The 17,616-nt window shown below is 42.8% G+C and overlaps 1 protein-coding gene across 2 annotated transcripts in view; it reads left to right on the forward strand.

Annotated features, from left to right (window-relative positions):
* RBPMS (RNA binding protein, mRNA processing factor) overlaps positions 1-17,616 on the forward strand; it is a 129,491-nt gene that overhangs the window by 58,026 nt on the left and 53,849 nt on the right. For both annotated transcript variants that reach the window (XM_060236965.1, XM_060236964.1), the window contains exons 2-3: positions 1,267-1,344; positions 11,771-11,809. In XM_060236965.1, coding sequence (XP_060092948.1) covers positions 1,267-1,344; positions 11,771-11,809 — 117 coding nt within the window. The remainder of the gene's footprint in view (positions 1-1,266; positions 1,345-11,770; positions 11,810-17,616) is intronic.

Genomic DNA, 17,616 nt, shown 5'->3' on the forward strand with positions numbered 1-17,616 from the left:
AGTTATAAACTTCCTGAAAGTGGTCTCCCTCACCCACCCCCCCGGAACGTACAGTTTGAAGCCTAACATTCCACAACTCTGGTTGTGTTAATATTTACCTCAGTTTATGTGATTTAGGGGGTGGGGGGTGGCGATAAAGTTCGTTCTTGTTCACTTTGAAAAAGCAAACCATTTTGTGCCTGTCTGTTTACCTCAGGTATTAATTCAGGCTTGGGTGGGTTTATACTCTCAGACCCCTCAAAATGGTCTTTTCAGTTTCCTCCTGGGAACCGTGGTGCAGTAGGGTAGACTGGAAATAGCATTATGAGGGCAAGAAATCCTGTGGGGTGGTGCCTATCACAGGCTTCTTGTAATGTCCGGTCATCAGTTGCAGATAACAACTATGTGTAAGCAGCCGGAACAGTGGGTGTGGCTTTCATAAATTAGGGGGATAATTAATTATTGCAGCCAGAATAGCTAACTCAAGTATGGAAACAAAAAGATACCAACAAATTATCTTTGGTTAGTTAAGGCTTGGCATGTGATAATTACGAATGCATGTGGTTTCATAAATTTTGATCAAGTAAAAGTTTTGCTAAGGTATGGTTACCTTTTTAAGAATTAAATTTTGGAATTGTCAGTATCCTAACTCTAATGTGAGAGAGATATTACAGTGTATCTAGGATACATCATTGAATTATATAATTACAGTTAGCATTAGATAAGACAGGATTAGATAGTGAACTGGTATAAATTGATGTTTATCTTTTTTAATATTCTGGCTTTCTCACTGAACTTTGAAAATTTGATAATTATGGATACTTTATCTCACTAAGATAATTAAATTAGAAACTGTCAAGCTTGATGATCAGAGAGTAGTAGTTTTTTGTGGCAGAGGGTACATATGTAGGATAATAGTCATATTGGTTATATTGACATAGATCAGGAAATCTAAAAGCTATAAAAATGACTAAATTTGGTGTTATTCTGCTTTATTCTACTTATCATATAATATATATTAAGGGTGCATGATTTTTATTGAAAAATGAAAAGGACTGTACACAAAAATAGAAGATATTTCAAATTTCTCATAGTTGTTGATGAGCCACAAGGGGTTTACACAAGGCCAGATTAGATATAATTCAAGAAGAAGAAAAATCCCACCCACATAGCGATTGTAGATCTCCCACATCATGACTAGTTGCTGATGAAATCAAAGTTTATTTTGGAAGTGCTCAGCGTTGCCTGATTGTTCTTAACAGATGGCTTTTCTGTTTTCTTTTAAAGGTACGGACGCTCTTTGTCAGTGGCCTGCCTCTGGACATTAAACCCCGGGAGCTTTATTTGTTGTTCAGACCGTTCAAGGTACACTCCTCTTTGTCTACTTGTGTGGAAATGCAGGCCATGAAGAGCCAGAGTGGTTATTAATATGGTGGTTTCTGTTGCTGTTGCAACTGGCACTTTGCCACAGCTGTGTATGATTGTTTCTTCAGGGGAGGCAGACAGAAATCCAGAAGATGGTCCAGTATCTGGTTTTTTAAAGAAAATTATGACGCAGTCTTTCATGGTATCTTATTTCAGATCAAAGCTTGGCAAGGAGGACTTTCCCATGAACTGAAAGTTGACTGTCAGCCTGTGTGGGGAGCATTTATAAAAAGCCTAGTGGTGTGATCAGGAAAACAAGTTTATAAATACTAACCTCTCATGATGATGTTGGCCTTGAGAGGGATTCGTAAGAACTGTGGCGTGGCATTTTCCCATGAAGTACCTTAGAAGAAATCCCACTGCCCAGAATTCTGTACTATGGGCATTTTGGTTACTCTGTGTTGAAATAACTGGCCTCTGTTAGAAGATGGTTCTCATGTCCCAGATTTCTCAGTTAGATGTAAAAATTTCCCATCGTAAGATTTTTGTAGTCTTCCAGATAACGTGTACCAAATCTCAGCTTTCTTTGTGCTTCACTGGAAATATTTGTACTCACAGATAGTTTGCAATGTGGGTGTTATTCTGTGATTTTTTTTTTTGCCAGGTCCAGCTGGCGGGGGTGGGGAGGTGGTGCAATGTTGATGTGTGTGGTGGTGTTGGTGTGTGACATTATCATGCCAGGTACATCACAGAGCAACACTCTAGCATTTTTGGTCAGAACTCCATGTTTACCATTTTTGGTCAAAACTCCATAGTTACCATAGAGTTTGGCCAAAATGCTAGAGCGTCGCCATGCGATATGCCTGTCTCATGATGTCATTTCCATGTGACATCATCATGCTGATGACATTGCTGCGGGAGGAGACTCTTTTAGGGTAGGGCTTCCCCAGGTGGCCAGTGGTGGATTGAAGCTCCTGAAATCTGGGGAACCCCTGCCCCAACTGGGGGTCTGGCAGCCCTATGCTTATGCTAGAATTAAACACTTGGTAGTCTTTAAGGCAGGGTTCTCCAACTTGATGCCCATGGTACATCATTATCTGATTGGGCTCCTGTGTGAGCCAAGAATTCTGAAGCCTAGTGCTCTTGTAAAATGTATAAAGAAACTGTAAAGCTCATGGAAGCTTGTATTGTGAAACAGGAAATTTAGTACAACCCTGCAGCATTGTATTTGTGCCTCGCTGCACAGGAATATTTCCATCAAATTGTTGTAAAGAAGATTTGGAGCTTGGGACTCCTGTGAATACTACTCCTCTGCCAGAACTCGGACCTCTGCACTGTAATTTTGGACTATTTCGCCTTTTTGAAACTGGGGTGTGGGTATGGCTCCTATATTGTGATTGATTTCATGTCATATTGTTATAAATATTTATTCTTTTTCTATAGTTTTTCTGTTCTGAGGCTGGTAACTCATGGAGGTATTTACCTTTTTTCTTGCTCCAATGCGGCATCTGGAAGCCCTATGCTTACGCTAGAATTAAACACTTGGTAGTCTTTAAGGCAGGGTTCTCCAACTTGATGCCTATGGGCCCACTAACATTTTTTCTGGTGCCCACATAGGGGTGTTTAAATGGGGGGGGGAGACTGGGTCGTTTCTGCCGCCTCCCACTAGGTGGCCAGGTGTCAGAAGACCAATCTGCCTCCCCCTCCCATTCAAAGACACCCACCAATCATCTGAGTGAGGCCGTACTACCTTTTTTGTACGCCGAGGTCGTGGGCGGGTGGGACTGGTGCAGCGCCTCTGCCTTGCCCCATGGCCCGGTTGCTAGCAGGCCGTGGACAGGTATTGGTCCATGGCCTGGTGGTTGGGGACCCCTGCTCTAATCTTCATCTTATGCCTATTCATATATCTTTCAAACAATGCCGTTGACATTAAGGAAAGGAACAAAGCATTTTGCTAATTTTTAAAAACTGCATATCAGTAATTATTCCAGTAACACCAGAATAATTACTTTTAGCCTGCATTAACTCTAGGGTTGCCAGGTCCTACCTGGCTGCTAGTGGGGGGCTCTGAGGTCCATTCCAGAATCTTCTGGCACACGCCATGATGACATCACCTGGAAGTAACGTCATCATATTGCCATTGTTGGGAGTGCCACTCAAGTTTTGGGGCAAAACTCTTTGATCTGAGCCCAGGTTAACCATAGAATTTTGCCAAAAAACTGGAGCGTCACCCCCGATGTTGGTGATGTGATGATGTTACTTCCAGGTGATGTCATTACATTGTGTTTGGGGGCATTTGTGTGCAGGGCTTTCCCCCTCTGGCCGCCTAGCTGGCAGCGGAAAAGGACCCCCAAAACGAGGGATTTCCCCATCTCGACCAGGGGCCTGGCAACCCTAGTTAACTCTGACCAGCTTTGTAAAACCTCTGCCGTGTTTTATGCAGTCCTGTTAGATGCTGCGTTGCCAGTATAGGTGGGTATAAAATATTTCCCTCCCATTATGATTATAAAAAGACTCTTGATATCTGAAATTTAATGGGGAGAGTAGAGGTTCCACACTGTCACCCCAGTTTTGATACTATCCTATCCAGATTATTTAGTGTCTTTTAGACACTTTTAATCGGACCACATTATTTAGTGTCTTTTAGAGTGGCAACAGCTGTGCAGTATTGGCTTTTTAATTTAGAAAAAAATCAGCAGAAGTGTGTTTTGTTTAAAGAACTTGTGCACACACGTAGCACAGGTATGATTTTAGATGTTCCTGGACCATATCACTTACAACTGCACAGTGGGTACATAAAGATAAGATAAGATACATTTATTTTTATATCCCGCCCTCCCCCGCCAAAGGCGGGCTCAGGGCGGTTCACAGACATGGAAGACCGTGATATAAATAAAATACAATATAAAACAAACAATTTTAAAATACTATTCAGTTGCGATGCAATTACATAGTTAATTAAATAAATAAAACAGGTGCTATAAAGTGCTAAGGTGCTGTGAGTGAGTGTTTTGTCTGAATGATGGGAAGGATTGGGCAGGGTTGAGTGCTCAAGCAGAAGTAACAGTTGGAGATAACGGGTAAAATGAACAGCTAGAACAGCCCCCCCCCCCTGGACACACACAAGACAAAATTGTCCTCACAGTCTCTTAAGGGGGAGAGGTATTCTCAGCATGTCTAGCATGGAAGGGGTTGTATAGTAAATTTTTGAAGGAGGTGGTGAAGTCTGATTCATCGAGATAGTTTAAAAGTGGGTAGCTGTGTTGGTCTGGAGTAGAACAGCAAGATTTGGGTCCAAGAGTGCCTTAAAAATCAGCAAGATTTTCTGGCTTTGAGTCAAAGATCTGGTATTGGATGAAGGAAGCTTTGATTCTCTTTGACCCCAGAATCCTCACTGGTCTTTGTGGTGCTGTGAACTCAAATCTTGGTTTTCTGATTCATCCAGAAATGTTGAGGGGAAAAGCTGAAAACAGTGGTAAAGAGGAGCTGCTTGGATATTTATTTATTAAGGTTTCCCGATACTGTTGTTTATATAAGAATTCGCTTAAAAACAAAACTCGAGTGGGAAAAAATCTATTTATTTACATCCTCTTTCCAAGCTCCCAGATGGCCCTCCAAACACAGAATATAAACGACAATTCAATAGGAATATTCCTCAAGGAAAGAATTCTCAGCTGTCTGATTGCTGCCTCACATCTTGGCCCCACTGATGGCAATTGGAAGCTGGTGAGCAGGGGACTCTCGGCTGGTACTAGATCCAGGCTCAGTGGAGGGGCTGTGCCATTGGTGGTGCTGACTCAGTTCTTCGCTAGTAGGTCAGTTTGTAGGCAACGACTGGAAGCAGAGTTGCCAGACTTCAGATCCGAGTAGGGGTTCCGCCGCTTTTGGGAGCTTTGATCTACGGCCAGCCAGGTGGCCAGCAGGGGAAACTTCACCCCCAAACAGGAACATCACGTGGTGACGCTCTGTTTTTTGGGCAAACTATGGTTTTGAAGGTAAAAAACACCACAGAGCAGTGATGGCGAATCTTTTAGAGACAGAGTGCCCAAACTGCAACCCAAAACCCACTTATTTATCGCAAAGTCCCAACATGGCAATTTAACCTGAATACTGAGGTTTTTGTTTAGGAAAAAACAACCCATAGTGAAATTAACAAACTGAAAGAACATTTGGTCTGGATAGCATTTGCTTAGGAAACCAACAAAATAGTAACATGTCAGAATGGGAGAATGATGATGAGAGTGTCATAAGGCAATAAATGGAGGCTGTTCATTGCTCTGTTGCTTGCAAGTCTGCGTTAAACTGAGAACATGCCTTTCCCAGAGGTGTTCCTGATCACCTAATTTACTTTTGAACATGTAACATATATTATAAACATCATTCTAGTTTGCCATTGTCAAACCGTGCATTTGGCCGACTGCACAAAAGAGTGTGGAGCAACAAGCATCTGAAAAAAGGCACAAAGATCAATGTTTACAAAGCGGTTGTGATGACAACCCTCATCTACGGCTCCGAATCGTGGGTTTTATACCGTCATCACCTGCGACTCCTCGAGCGCTTTCATCAGCGCTGCCTTCGCACCATCCTCAACATCCACTGGAGTGACTTTGTGGCCAACACTGAAGTCCTCAAGCGGGCGGAGGTTACCAGTATCGAGGCACTGCTGCTGAAGACGCAGCTGCGCTGGGCAGGGCATATTTCTAGGATGGAAAACCACCGCCTTCCCAAGATTGCCCTGTATGGCGAACTCTCCACCGGCCATCGAAATAGAGGGGCACCAAAGAAGAGGTACAAGGACTCCTTGAAGAAATCCCTTGGCACCTGTCACATCAACCATCACCAGTGGTCTGACCTAGCCTCAGATCGCAAAGCATGGAGACACACCCTCCACCAGGCTGTCTCTTCCTTTGAGAACGCACGCATAGCTGGTCTTGAGGACAAAAGGAGATTGAGGAAGAATCGCACTGCTACAGCACCAATCCTAAATCAGACTTTTCCCTGCAGCCACTGTGGCCGGACCTGCCTGTCCCGCATTGGTCTTGTCAGCCACCAGCGAGCCTGCAGCAGACGTGGACTATTGCACCCTTCTTAAATCTTCGTTCGCGAAGCCAAGCCGAGAGAGAGAGTTTGCCATTAGGAAAAAATAATACATTAAAATATAGTGTGTTTAGCAGGAGCTGGTGGTTAGGGTGTCCAAATCAGATCTGGGAGGTCCTGATTCATATGCCCACTCTGCCCTGACAGCTTGCTGGGAAACCTTGGACCAGTAATATACTCTGAGTTAACCCGCCTCATAGGTTCGTTGTGAGGATAAAAGAGAAGGGGAGAGTGTGTCAGACCACTTCAGTGTCCTTTTGGGGAGGAAGGCAAGGGGATACATGATGTTAGTTAAAAAATTAAGTTGATGAAAGGAGTCCACTGATTTATATGGCTAAATCTGAGTCCAGCAGCACCTTAGAGAATAAGATTTTTGAGAGTCAAAGCTCCTTTTATCTAATCGAAGGAGCTCTAATGCTGGAAAGCTTGTGCCCCATCCCCCATATCTTGTTGGTCTTTAAGATGCTCCTGGGCTTGAATCTAGTTGTTCTACAATGGACCAGCACAGCTACCCTTGGAAACTTCAGGGATAGTCTGAATTGTATTAACTAGAAAGTCTGATGTGAGAAAGGAGGGCCAGTTTGGTGTAGAGGTTGAGTGCGTGGACTCTTATCTGGGAGTGGGGTTTGATTCCCCACTCCTCCAGTTTCAGCTGCTGGAATGGCCTTGGGTCAGCCATAGCTACTACAGAGCTGTCCTTGAAAGGGCAGCTTCTGGGAGAGCTTCTCTCAGCCCCACCTACCTCACAGGGTGTCTGTTGTGGGGGAGGAAGATAAAGGAGATTGTGAGCTGCTCTGAGACCCTGAGATTCAGAGTGAAGAGCGGGATATAAATCCAATATCATCTTCTGTCGTTAAACTAAAACTACAATCCTTTGCATGTGTAGAGAGTAGGTGCCACAGTGCTCACTGTAGATTACTTCTGAGAAACCATGGAGAGCAAGCCCAATGAGGAAAGGCTAAGGGACTTGGGGATAATCAGTCTGGAGAAGAGGAGGTTGAGGGAGGAGACATGATTGCTCTTTTGAAGTATTAGAAGGGCTGCCACTTGGAGGAGGGCAGGGAGCTGTTCCTGCTGGCAGCAGAGGAGAGAACTGGCATAGGAAAAACTTTTTAACAGTAAGAGTTGTTCAACAGTGCAATCGACCCCCTCACTGGCAGTCACTAAGCAGCAACTGGACAAGCACTTGTCAGGGAAGTACTGGAAAACCAGAACAGCAGTGCAACAGTTCAAAAACAGTTTATCAACAATTTGCCTTATGGTCTCTCTGTAGCTTGAAAGAGCTCTGTTCATATACTGCTATCAGAAGCATGGTATGGAAGCCTGCAGTTCTTCCCTTTCCACTCCTAAACCAGAGGTTATCCCAGCCACTGTTTCTGCCAGATTAGTGGGATCCAACATTTCCTGTAATAAATCCCTTCCAAAAAACGTGCTTGATTCAAGGTCCTGATTTCTTCTCCCCCACCCCATCCCCACACACCCATGCTGTCTTCTTCCCTTTGGCTTGAACCGTGCCACAACAGTTTTGAAATATGAAATGCAATCAGGTCTTGGCCACATGAAAATGTGAAGCTGCCTTATACCCATCTCTCTAGTGCAGGGATGGCCAAACTGTGGCTCGAGAGCCACATGTGGCTCTTTCACACACATTGTGTGGCTCTTGAAGCCCCCACCATAGAAGGCATTTGTCTCTGTAAACCACTTCTTCAAGCCAAGCCAGCCAGTGGCTTGGAGAATGCATTTAAAGTTCAAGTTGCTTTCTTTCCACCTCTCTCTCCCTCCCCACCTATTTTCCTTCCTTCCTTCTCTCAGACATCTGACATTCATGTCTGGTGGCTCTCACACATCTGACATTAATTCTTATGTTAAGCAAGTTTGGCCACCCCTGCTGTAGTGAGTCCCATCTAACCTCCTCCCTAAAACTGCCAAACACTTGCAAGGAATTTTCCTCTGTGTGTTGTCCTTGGGGCTGCATTGTGGTTGCACCCACCGCCCCACGTCAGAATTCCAAAGGTGCCCATGAGCTCAAAAAGGTTGGAGTGCCCTGTTGTCTCTCTGAAGGAGGACCAGTTAGGGTTGCCAGGTTTGGGTTGGAAAATACCTGGAGATTTGGGGGAAGGAGCTTGAGTTTGTGGAGAGGGGGAGCTTGACTCCAGAGCCTTGAGGGGGGGGGGGTGAGGGATGTGACTCCAGAGCCTTCATGTCTGGTGGATATGAGATATGACTCCAGAGCCTCGTGTGGGGGGTGGGGGATGAGGGAGTGCACGTGCCCACAGAGAGGGCTCTGAGTGCCACCTCTGGCACCCATGCCATAGGTTCGCCACCATTGCCATAGAGTTTTGCCCAATATCCAGAGTGTTGCATGCGACGTTGCCAACATGATATAATTTCCACCCCCCCGCCAATCCTCCTGCTACAATAGTGAGGGGACCTAGCAACCCTAACTGAAGCTTTTAGGGGAGGGGGTACAGTAAAAGCTGGAATGGGCCTTAAACAAACAGTATTACTGCAAAAAGTAGTGGGATGCATTACAGACACACAAGAACAATATTTTGGAAATGAAACATGGAACTCTCACAGTTTTATTAACCCTTTCCAGGTCAGAATGCATGTGGAACAGGATGGAACAGGCCTTAAACAAACAATAGTATCCTAAAAACTCTGTGATGCATTGCAGAGACTTGAGAACAATATTTTGGAAATGAAACAAGGAACTCTCACTCTTTTATTAACCCTTTCCAGGCTAAAATGTTCCTGACTGAAACAGCATTAAATAAACAATAGTTTAGAAAACAAACAAAACAGTGGGATGCATTGCAGACACTTGAGAACAATATTCTCAAGTGGAACTCGTTTGCATTTTTATTAGCCCTTTCCAGGCCAAAATGCCTCCAAAACACCCCATAACAGGTGCTAAACAAACTGCAAAAAAAAAAAAAGAAACTGCAAAAAAAAAAAGAAGTGGGATGTGTTACAGATACCGGAGAACAATGTTTTAGAAATCAAAACACAGATCTCTCATGCCTTTATTAACCCTTTCGCAACCAAAATGTGTCCCAAACATCCAGGAATGGACATTAAACAAACAGTAGTATCACAAAAAACAATGGGGTGTGTTGCAGTCACTCAAGAACAATATTTTAGAAATGAAAACTTGGAACTCTTGCACTTTTATTAACTCTTTCCTGACCATAATGCCTCTGGAACACTCTGGAACAGGACCTAAATATAAAGCTTTATTGCAAAAAAAAACCCCTGGGATGTGTTGCAGACATCGGAGAACAATATTTTAGAAATGACCATGGAAGTCTCATACTTTTATGAAGTCTTTCCCAAATACCCTGGTACAGTCTGGAACAGGCATTAAACAGACAATAGTACCACAAAGATCAGTGAAATGTATTACATATACTTTAGAACAATATTTTATAAATGAATACTGAAATGATGTAATGCCTTTGTTGGAACAAGGCAACTCAGCATACCTGGATACTGGGGATTGCTACTTTGCTCTAGGTGTGTGTGTGTGTGTGTGTGTGTGTGTGTGTGTGTGTATGTATGTATGTGTGTTATCTTCTTAATGCCTCTCTTTGTCTAACCTGGGAGACAAAGAAGTCTTTGTGACTCTTCATTCTCTTCCTGTACCCTTTAGAGCCAGTTTGGTGTAGTGGTTAAGAGCGCTTAACCACTACAACAGGTTTGATTCCTCACTCCTCCAAATACACCTGCTGATGTGACCTTGGGTGAGCCGCAAGTTCTCTCAAGGCCGTTCTGCTCACGAGCAGTTCTGGGAGAGCTTTCTTAGCCCCACCTACCTCACAGGGTGTCTGTTGTGGGGAGGGAAAGGAGATTTGTAAACCGCTCTGTGACTCCTTTGGCTAGGGAAAGGCGGGGTATAACTCCAATCTCCTCCTCCTCCTCCTTCTACTACTACTTCTACTTCTACTACTTCTGCTGTCCAGATCACATAGGTTAGTTCCCCTGGAGAAAATGGTAGCTTTGGAGGATAGATTCTGTGGTAATGCATTTGTAATCTCGGTTTCTTTTTGATTTTATCTCCAATGTTTAATTTTTTTATATTCTGCGTGTTTTCATTTGCAACTGTTATGCCATTAAAGGTTTGGTATGGATTCTGTGGTACTATTCCCTGTCTTCCAAAAAGGTCCCTTTCTTCCAAAAACTCTATGCTCCCCAGACTCCCCATATCTCCAGGAGTTTTACCAGCTCAGAGCTGGCAACTCTACGAATAAAAAGTGAAATTTCAGTGTTTTTATTTCTAAATATGGTTTTCAATTGTTTGTAGAGTCATTAACACATACCACAGTTTTCTTCAACATTATTTATTTAGTGGCCATTCTGTCCTGACTCATGCTGTTCTGAAGACATTTGGCTGAGAAAGGGTAAATAAAATAGTGTCATTTCAGTGTTTCCATTTCTAAAATATTGTTTTCAAGTGTCTGTAAGGAATCCCTGCATTTTGACCTGGAAATTTAATAAATGTGTGATATTTCTGCATTTTGATTTCCAAAATATTGTTCTAGAGTGCCCTTAATACACTGCACTGCTGTGTTACTGCTCATCCCAGGTTGTTCCAACTTTTACTCTGGCCCTCTGTGGCCACCATGTTGAGGATTTTTGGTCTTGTGAGGTAAATAGTCAGCTCTGAAGACTCAGGCCATATTTTCACAGGATATTGAAGCCAACTGTTACATATATTGAACTTTAATTGTCATTTGTATTTGATTTTGATTTTTGTGAGAGCTGTGTTTTGGCTAAAAAGCAAGAATAAATAAATAAAATAAAAAGCATGCGATTCCTTCATCTGCAGAAGAAAGAAAATACCATGTGGTCCTGCTGCTTTGGGTAGATCGGTATGAATGATTGATAGTGATTTGGAACCAAAGTGCTACAGTGTGGAATTACATGAAGTTTAATCCTTCCCAGATTGAAAGAGCTTTATTATTTTTGTTTGACAATTTTCTTAAACCGTAATAACCCATAACATGCGTTTCTAGCAATAATGAATTTAAACCATGCTGGTTTAACTTTTGTAGAGTTAACTTTTTGTATATCATAAGGCTTTGGATAAAAAGAGAGAATAGTGTCTTAATATGCCAAATTTAATTTCCTTTTTCTAAAAGTTGTCTTTTAGCCGGGTGATGTCACTCTCAGTGCAGTCCTAAACTCACTCTGGTGGTCTTTGAAGGGTATAACTTCGGTCAGGAGTGCATAGCCATGGCAAATTGTATTTATATATTCATATTTATTTATCTAGGAACTTGCTTAAATGTTTTCTTGGCCAGAATGTAATTTTTATTTCTTCTTGCAGGGATATGAAGGCTCTCTTATTAAACTCACATCTAAACAGGTAAGCATAATCCACGTTTGGAAGATGTTAATCTTCCATCACCATCACTACACATCACCAATGTATATTTTATATATGAGAGATTCTTAAACAGGCCGCCAGTATAAAAGTTTGGCAGTGTCTCAGCACCAGAAATCTCTTTGTGGCATTTAGCCTGTCTCAGAATAATTGGCCAATGTATGTTATTTTGGTTTATCTGGAGGTTGGCTTTTCCTATCATCTGTCCCAGAGTCTTCTGGAATCTGATTTGACATGTAACTTTGGAAAACAAAAGCAAAATTCTGATATCAGAGATACCAGACTTGTTTACTTTTCAGTACAGGGGGTACTATGCCTCATATCACAGTTTTTAATCCAATTCTTTTGCTTATATTATGTGATCCAGTAATAATAGCACCCTTAATACCTCTGGAATTAATATTAGCCCTCTTGGTTATTAGAAGTCCTGGGTTGGATTATTTCTACTAAACAAGAGAGAAGAGCAGTGAAATTTACTTTCATCTTATAAGGGAAAATGCTGTGTCCAGCCCGTTCTCTCTGATGTTGGAAGAAGACCAGGTTTGGCCTAAATGTCCTTTGTGTCTGGGCCCAGCTCTCGGCCTTTCTGTCCTTCCCTCTTTTCTAGCATGTGAAAGTTGAAACTCAGTTCAAGAGGAGAATGTAGGGACCATGCAGGCTACGGGGATCTTTAAGCTGAAGAGAGGAAGGATTGCTTAGTAGTATTAGTAGGAAAGAGTAGGGGTGTATGTGCTTGCAATAGGGTTGTTTGTTGGAGATAGTGCAGGAGCTATGGAAAGAACCTTCACAAACCACTAGACTGCCTTGTGCATATACCACAAATGGAGTATCCAGCTCATTAGGATAAGAAGATACAATCATGGTGGTCTAGGAAGACTTCAAACAACTCTTTGTAACGTATCTATCAATCAGGTAGGCATTCTCACTTGAAGGAGGAGTGCATTGTGGGTATTTCCTCTCTTCAGTCCTGGAGGCAAGGCATAGTGGATCTTACTTTCCTTTCAGGAAGATGTTGCACGCAAATAGAAGAAGAAGATACTGGATGTGTATCCCTCCCTTCACTCTGAATCTCAGAGTTTCAGAGTGGCTTACAATCTCCTTTACCTTCCTCCCCCACAACAGACACCCTGTGATGTGGATGGGACTGAGAGAGCTTTCCCAGATGCTGCTGTTTCAAGGACAACTTTGCAAGAGCTATGACTGACCCAAGGCCATTCTAGTAGCTACAAGTGGAGGAGGGGAGAATCGAACCCAGTTCTCTCGGATAACAGTCCGCACACTTAGCCACTACATCAAACTGCATCTTGGTTCCTGTTCTAGTTAGACACAGGGTGAACTGGTGGACATCCAGTGTCTCTCTGTCCAAGGGGAAAGCTTTCCAGATTTAGTCTATCTTACAAGTAATGATGGATGCCAGCTTCTAGGGCTGAGGGGCACAACGTCAAGAACCTGTGCAGGGACAGCAGTGCAGGAAGAAGAAAATATACAACATAAATTAGCTGCCTGGCGTCTGTTTTTCTTCATGAGGCCTGGAGGTTGGGAACAAAAGGTGTCCCAAAAGTTCCTGTTAGCTTTCTTTAAATCTTCTGCCACTTCCCATCTGAGATGCTGATTGGACAGTACTCATCTGGTGGACCAGGAGGAAGTTATCACATGCATTGAATTGTGCTCTCCTTCAAGTTATGACCTTTCTGCAGATGGGTGTCAGGATCTTCACCCAAATGGTCTAAAGGAGGAATGCCCAACATGGAATCCACGGTGCTTGCTGATACCTTTTCTGGTACCCGCCAATTGTTTTTAGAAAGTGAGAGGTTGCCAGGTGAGACTTTTTCCCAGCAAGGCTTCTGATTGGCCACTGGAGATTTAATTGGCTATGCAGATTTTTACAAATGTTGCTTTGGGAGCAGCCACTACAATAGCATAAGGATCTCCACAGTGCAATTCCAGGTAAGCTGCAGCAGCCATTTTGTGGCTGACTGCACTTCATGCGGCAGCCATTTTATGGCAGCCAGTTTTGTAGCTGTGCCCACCACGCTCTATCAGAATTCCAGAGATGCCCATAGACTCAAAAAGGTTAAGGACCCCTGCTCTAAAGAAACAAGTAGCCCCTTTGTCAGTCATCTTAAGACACATGTAGGAAGTACTAATTCCAGGCAGCAACATTCGAAAGCTTCTGTGGAGGGTGGGGGCGGGGTGGCACCCTCTGTTGATTCACAGTTTTCCAATTTGGCATCTTCACTTGGTCTTGCAGACTCTTTCATCACCACACTTTGAACCAGCTGAGAAGTTTCTTGGAAATTCTTATTGCTCAGGCTGCAATTTTTAACAATAGTTAACCTAGACTTGTCAGGTTTCCAAGCTAGGGCTTTTGTTTGTCCAGAGTTCTGTGCCTTTTATATGTACAGAATGAAAAAAATGAGGTCTAATGGCATCTACATTTATTCCAGTACCAGTTTTTGTGAGGCAGAGCTCATTTCATCAGATGCATTAAGTGGACATCCTTAGTACCACTCTGATACCCTAAGCCAGGGGTGTCAAACATAAGACCTGTGGGATGGAACTGGCCCATTCAGGGCTCTTATCCGGCCCGCAAGTAAATGACAGATTACATTATGTCCCAGGGCTAATGAGTAATGGGCAGTGGAAATGGGAAAGTGGACATCAGGGAGATACTTTAAGGAAGCGCTGTAATAGTGTTAATGTTTTAAGCATGCTTGTATTTTGAATAAAAATTAATATCATTTATTGGGTTTGCCTGGGTCCTCTATAGAGTTTATATCTCCTGCACCTGGCACTACATTTATGGCACACGTGGCCCGACCTGGCAAAGTGACATTTATGTCAATAAACAAGTCTGACACCTCTGCCCTAAGCAGTGTTTCACCCTTATGAACTAAGAGTGTAACTCAGTTTAGGATTCCATTGCAAGTCTACCTTGAGTGGAGGGATCAGTTCACATGTAATACTATTTTACAACAGGCAAGGGAAGCCAGGGATGGACTGTGTGGAGGCCTCAATGCCATTTGACGTGAATACATTAATGGAAAACTACAACGTGGGCTTCAGCCTCAATATTTATCGATCGTTACAGAATAGATTTCCTTGAGCAGGGCTTTATTTGTAGCAGGAGCCCCTTTGTATATTAGGCCACACACCCCGATGTAGCCAATCCTCCTGGAGCTTACAGTAGGCCCTGTACTAAGAGCCCTGTAAGGATTGGCTTCATCAGGGGTGTATGGCCTAAGAACATAAGAGAAGCCATGTTGGATCAGGCCAGTGGTCCATCCAGTCCAACACTGTCACACAGTGGCCAAAAAAACCTCCCAAGTGCCATCAGGAGGTTCACAAGTGGGGCAAGAAGCCCTTTTGCCCCCCCCCCCCCCCAAAGCACCAACAGTACTGCCCCAGACAGTTCCAACAATATGCTGTGGCTAATAGCTGCTGATGGACCTCTGCTCCATATTTTTATCCAATCTTCTCTTGAAGCTGGCTATGCTTGTAGCTACCACCACCTCCTGTGGCAGTAAATTCCACATGTTAATCACCTTTTGGGTGAGAAATACTTCCTTTTATCCATTCTAACCTGACTGCTCAGCAATTTCATTGAATGCCCACGAGTTGTTGTATTGTGAGAAAGGGAGAAAAGTACTTCTTTCTCTACTTTCTCCATCCCATGCATAATCTTGTAAACCTCTCTCATGTCACTCTGCAGTCGACGTTTCTCCAAGCTAAAGAGTCCCAAGTGTTTCAACCTTTCTTCATAGGAAAAGTGTTCCAAACCTTTAATCATTCTAGTTGCCCTTTTCTGGACTTTTTCCAATGCTATAATATCTTTTTTGTGGTGCGGTGACCAGAATTGTACACAGTATTCCAAATGAGACCACACCATCGATTTATACAGGGGCATTATGATACTGGCTGATTTGTTTTCAGTTCCCTTCCTAATAATTCCCAGTATGGCATTGGCCTTTTTTATTGCAGTCACACACAGTCTTGACATTTTCATGGCCTAATATGCAAAGGAGTTTCTGCTCCAAAAAAAGCCCTGTCCTTGAGTGATCCAGCTTCTGCAATAGGTTGTATGATCCTGTCCTCATCAGACACAATCCCATCTTTGATGGAACTTCTTTTTAACATCCCATCAGTTAAGATGTTCTCCTCCTCCTAGTGAGAATGAAACACTGGCCATCCCATTAGAATTCCTGTTTTTCAGCAGTAAGAAAGGTATTCTTCACTCAGAATTCTGGGAGGTCTACACTGGCAAGGGCAGGATTTTGGTTTCTTGAGAACATTTCATTAGGAATTTCTTAGGCTGTACTTCATTAGATATCTTTTCAATCTTTATATGAACCATTTTTCCTGTCGTCGTGAGGGATGTTGTTTATCTATCCCATAAACTTTTTACTTCAAGCTTTTATCGGCTTCGAAACTTTCAGAACTCAACAGGGATTCCCTTCCATTGAAGGAAACAAGGAACTGGAACTGAGTCATGCTTGCGGATCCAGTGGGACAGAAATCACTCATCAGTCAGTGTACCCTCTTTACCTTCAAGAACAAGAAACGCTTCAAAAAGTCTTTTGTTCTTTTTGTTCTTTTCTATGGCTGACATACAGTCACGTCTACTCTGCCACTAGGCAACCTAACCAGGGCTATAAGAGTGTAGTCTCAAGTGTAAATATCTTACTATTCTCACTGAAAGTATTGCCCGTGGTGGAGTTTAGCTGAGATTAGCAAAGTATGAGAAGCTGCTACATCCTGAATGCACTTAGACATCCTGATATGCGGTGGATTGATGAAACTCCAGTTAGTTGTGACATCTGGATATAGACGGCCAACTAAAACTGGAGTCGTTGATTAGCACCCAGTAATATTTCAAACCAGAGCTTGTGAGTTCTACCAAAAGGAGGGGTGAGAAGGACACATTTTGGAGAAACCTGGTCAACTTGGGGAAGCCATGGAGCAAGCCAAATCATGTTATTCACTTTTTAATGTTTGGGCTGGATTTTGGTGTTGTGGGGGAGATCCCGAGATCTCTGTTTAGTGGCCTTTGGTGGTTCTTGGCATACCTGGATTTTGTTATCTGGTTTGTTAACCAGAGTTTTTACTAATCATGGTTGTTGTTTTTTGTGATGTCTGAACTGAATAAGCATCGTCTCTTGTAACTGTGTGGCCATATAGACTGTGGGATATATCTTCTCTCCTTAGAAATGTGGAAGAGGGATGAAGCAAGGGCTCTGGGGTTTATATCAATCCGGAATTTGTTACTTATGTTAAATCAAACCAGGATTTGTTACATGTTAGTTACCAAAGTTCCTTGCTTGAACCATCATTTCATGTGGTGTCCAAATGCATCAAAGAGCTGCCTTCAAATATATTTAATTGACACTAAACAATATGTTTGCCCAATCGTATTATAATGTTGTAGCATAGTTATCCAACTGAATAATTTGTGGGTTTTGCCTCTTAATTAATTGACTAAATAAATCTGCATATTACAAAATTGGCACTCATGATAGTGAGTGAAAAATAATATACCACTGAATAAATAAAAACCTACTGTTTATTGTTAGGAGGAAAAGCCGACTTCAGTGCTTTTGTTTAATTACCTATTGCCACCAACAAAATCGCCTTGGACAATGGATGCCTTGACCGTGCAATTGCCCACTCAGTATAATTAGCCCTCCACAGTTCAGTTGGTCCAGCTGTTTGATCAGTGGATCAAAGTTGCGGCTGTAATGTAACGTAAGGTAAGGAGCTCCAAAGTGCATGTCTCCATTATATCGAAGTTC

Source organism: Heteronotia binoei, chromosome 4, assembly GCF_032191835.1.
Source record: "Heteronotia binoei isolate CCM8104 ecotype False Entrance Well chromosome 4, APGP_CSIRO_Hbin_v1, whole genome shotgun sequence".
Lineage (NCBI taxonomy): Eukaryota > Metazoa > Chordata > Lepidosauria > Squamata > Gekkonidae > Heteronotia > Heteronotia binoei.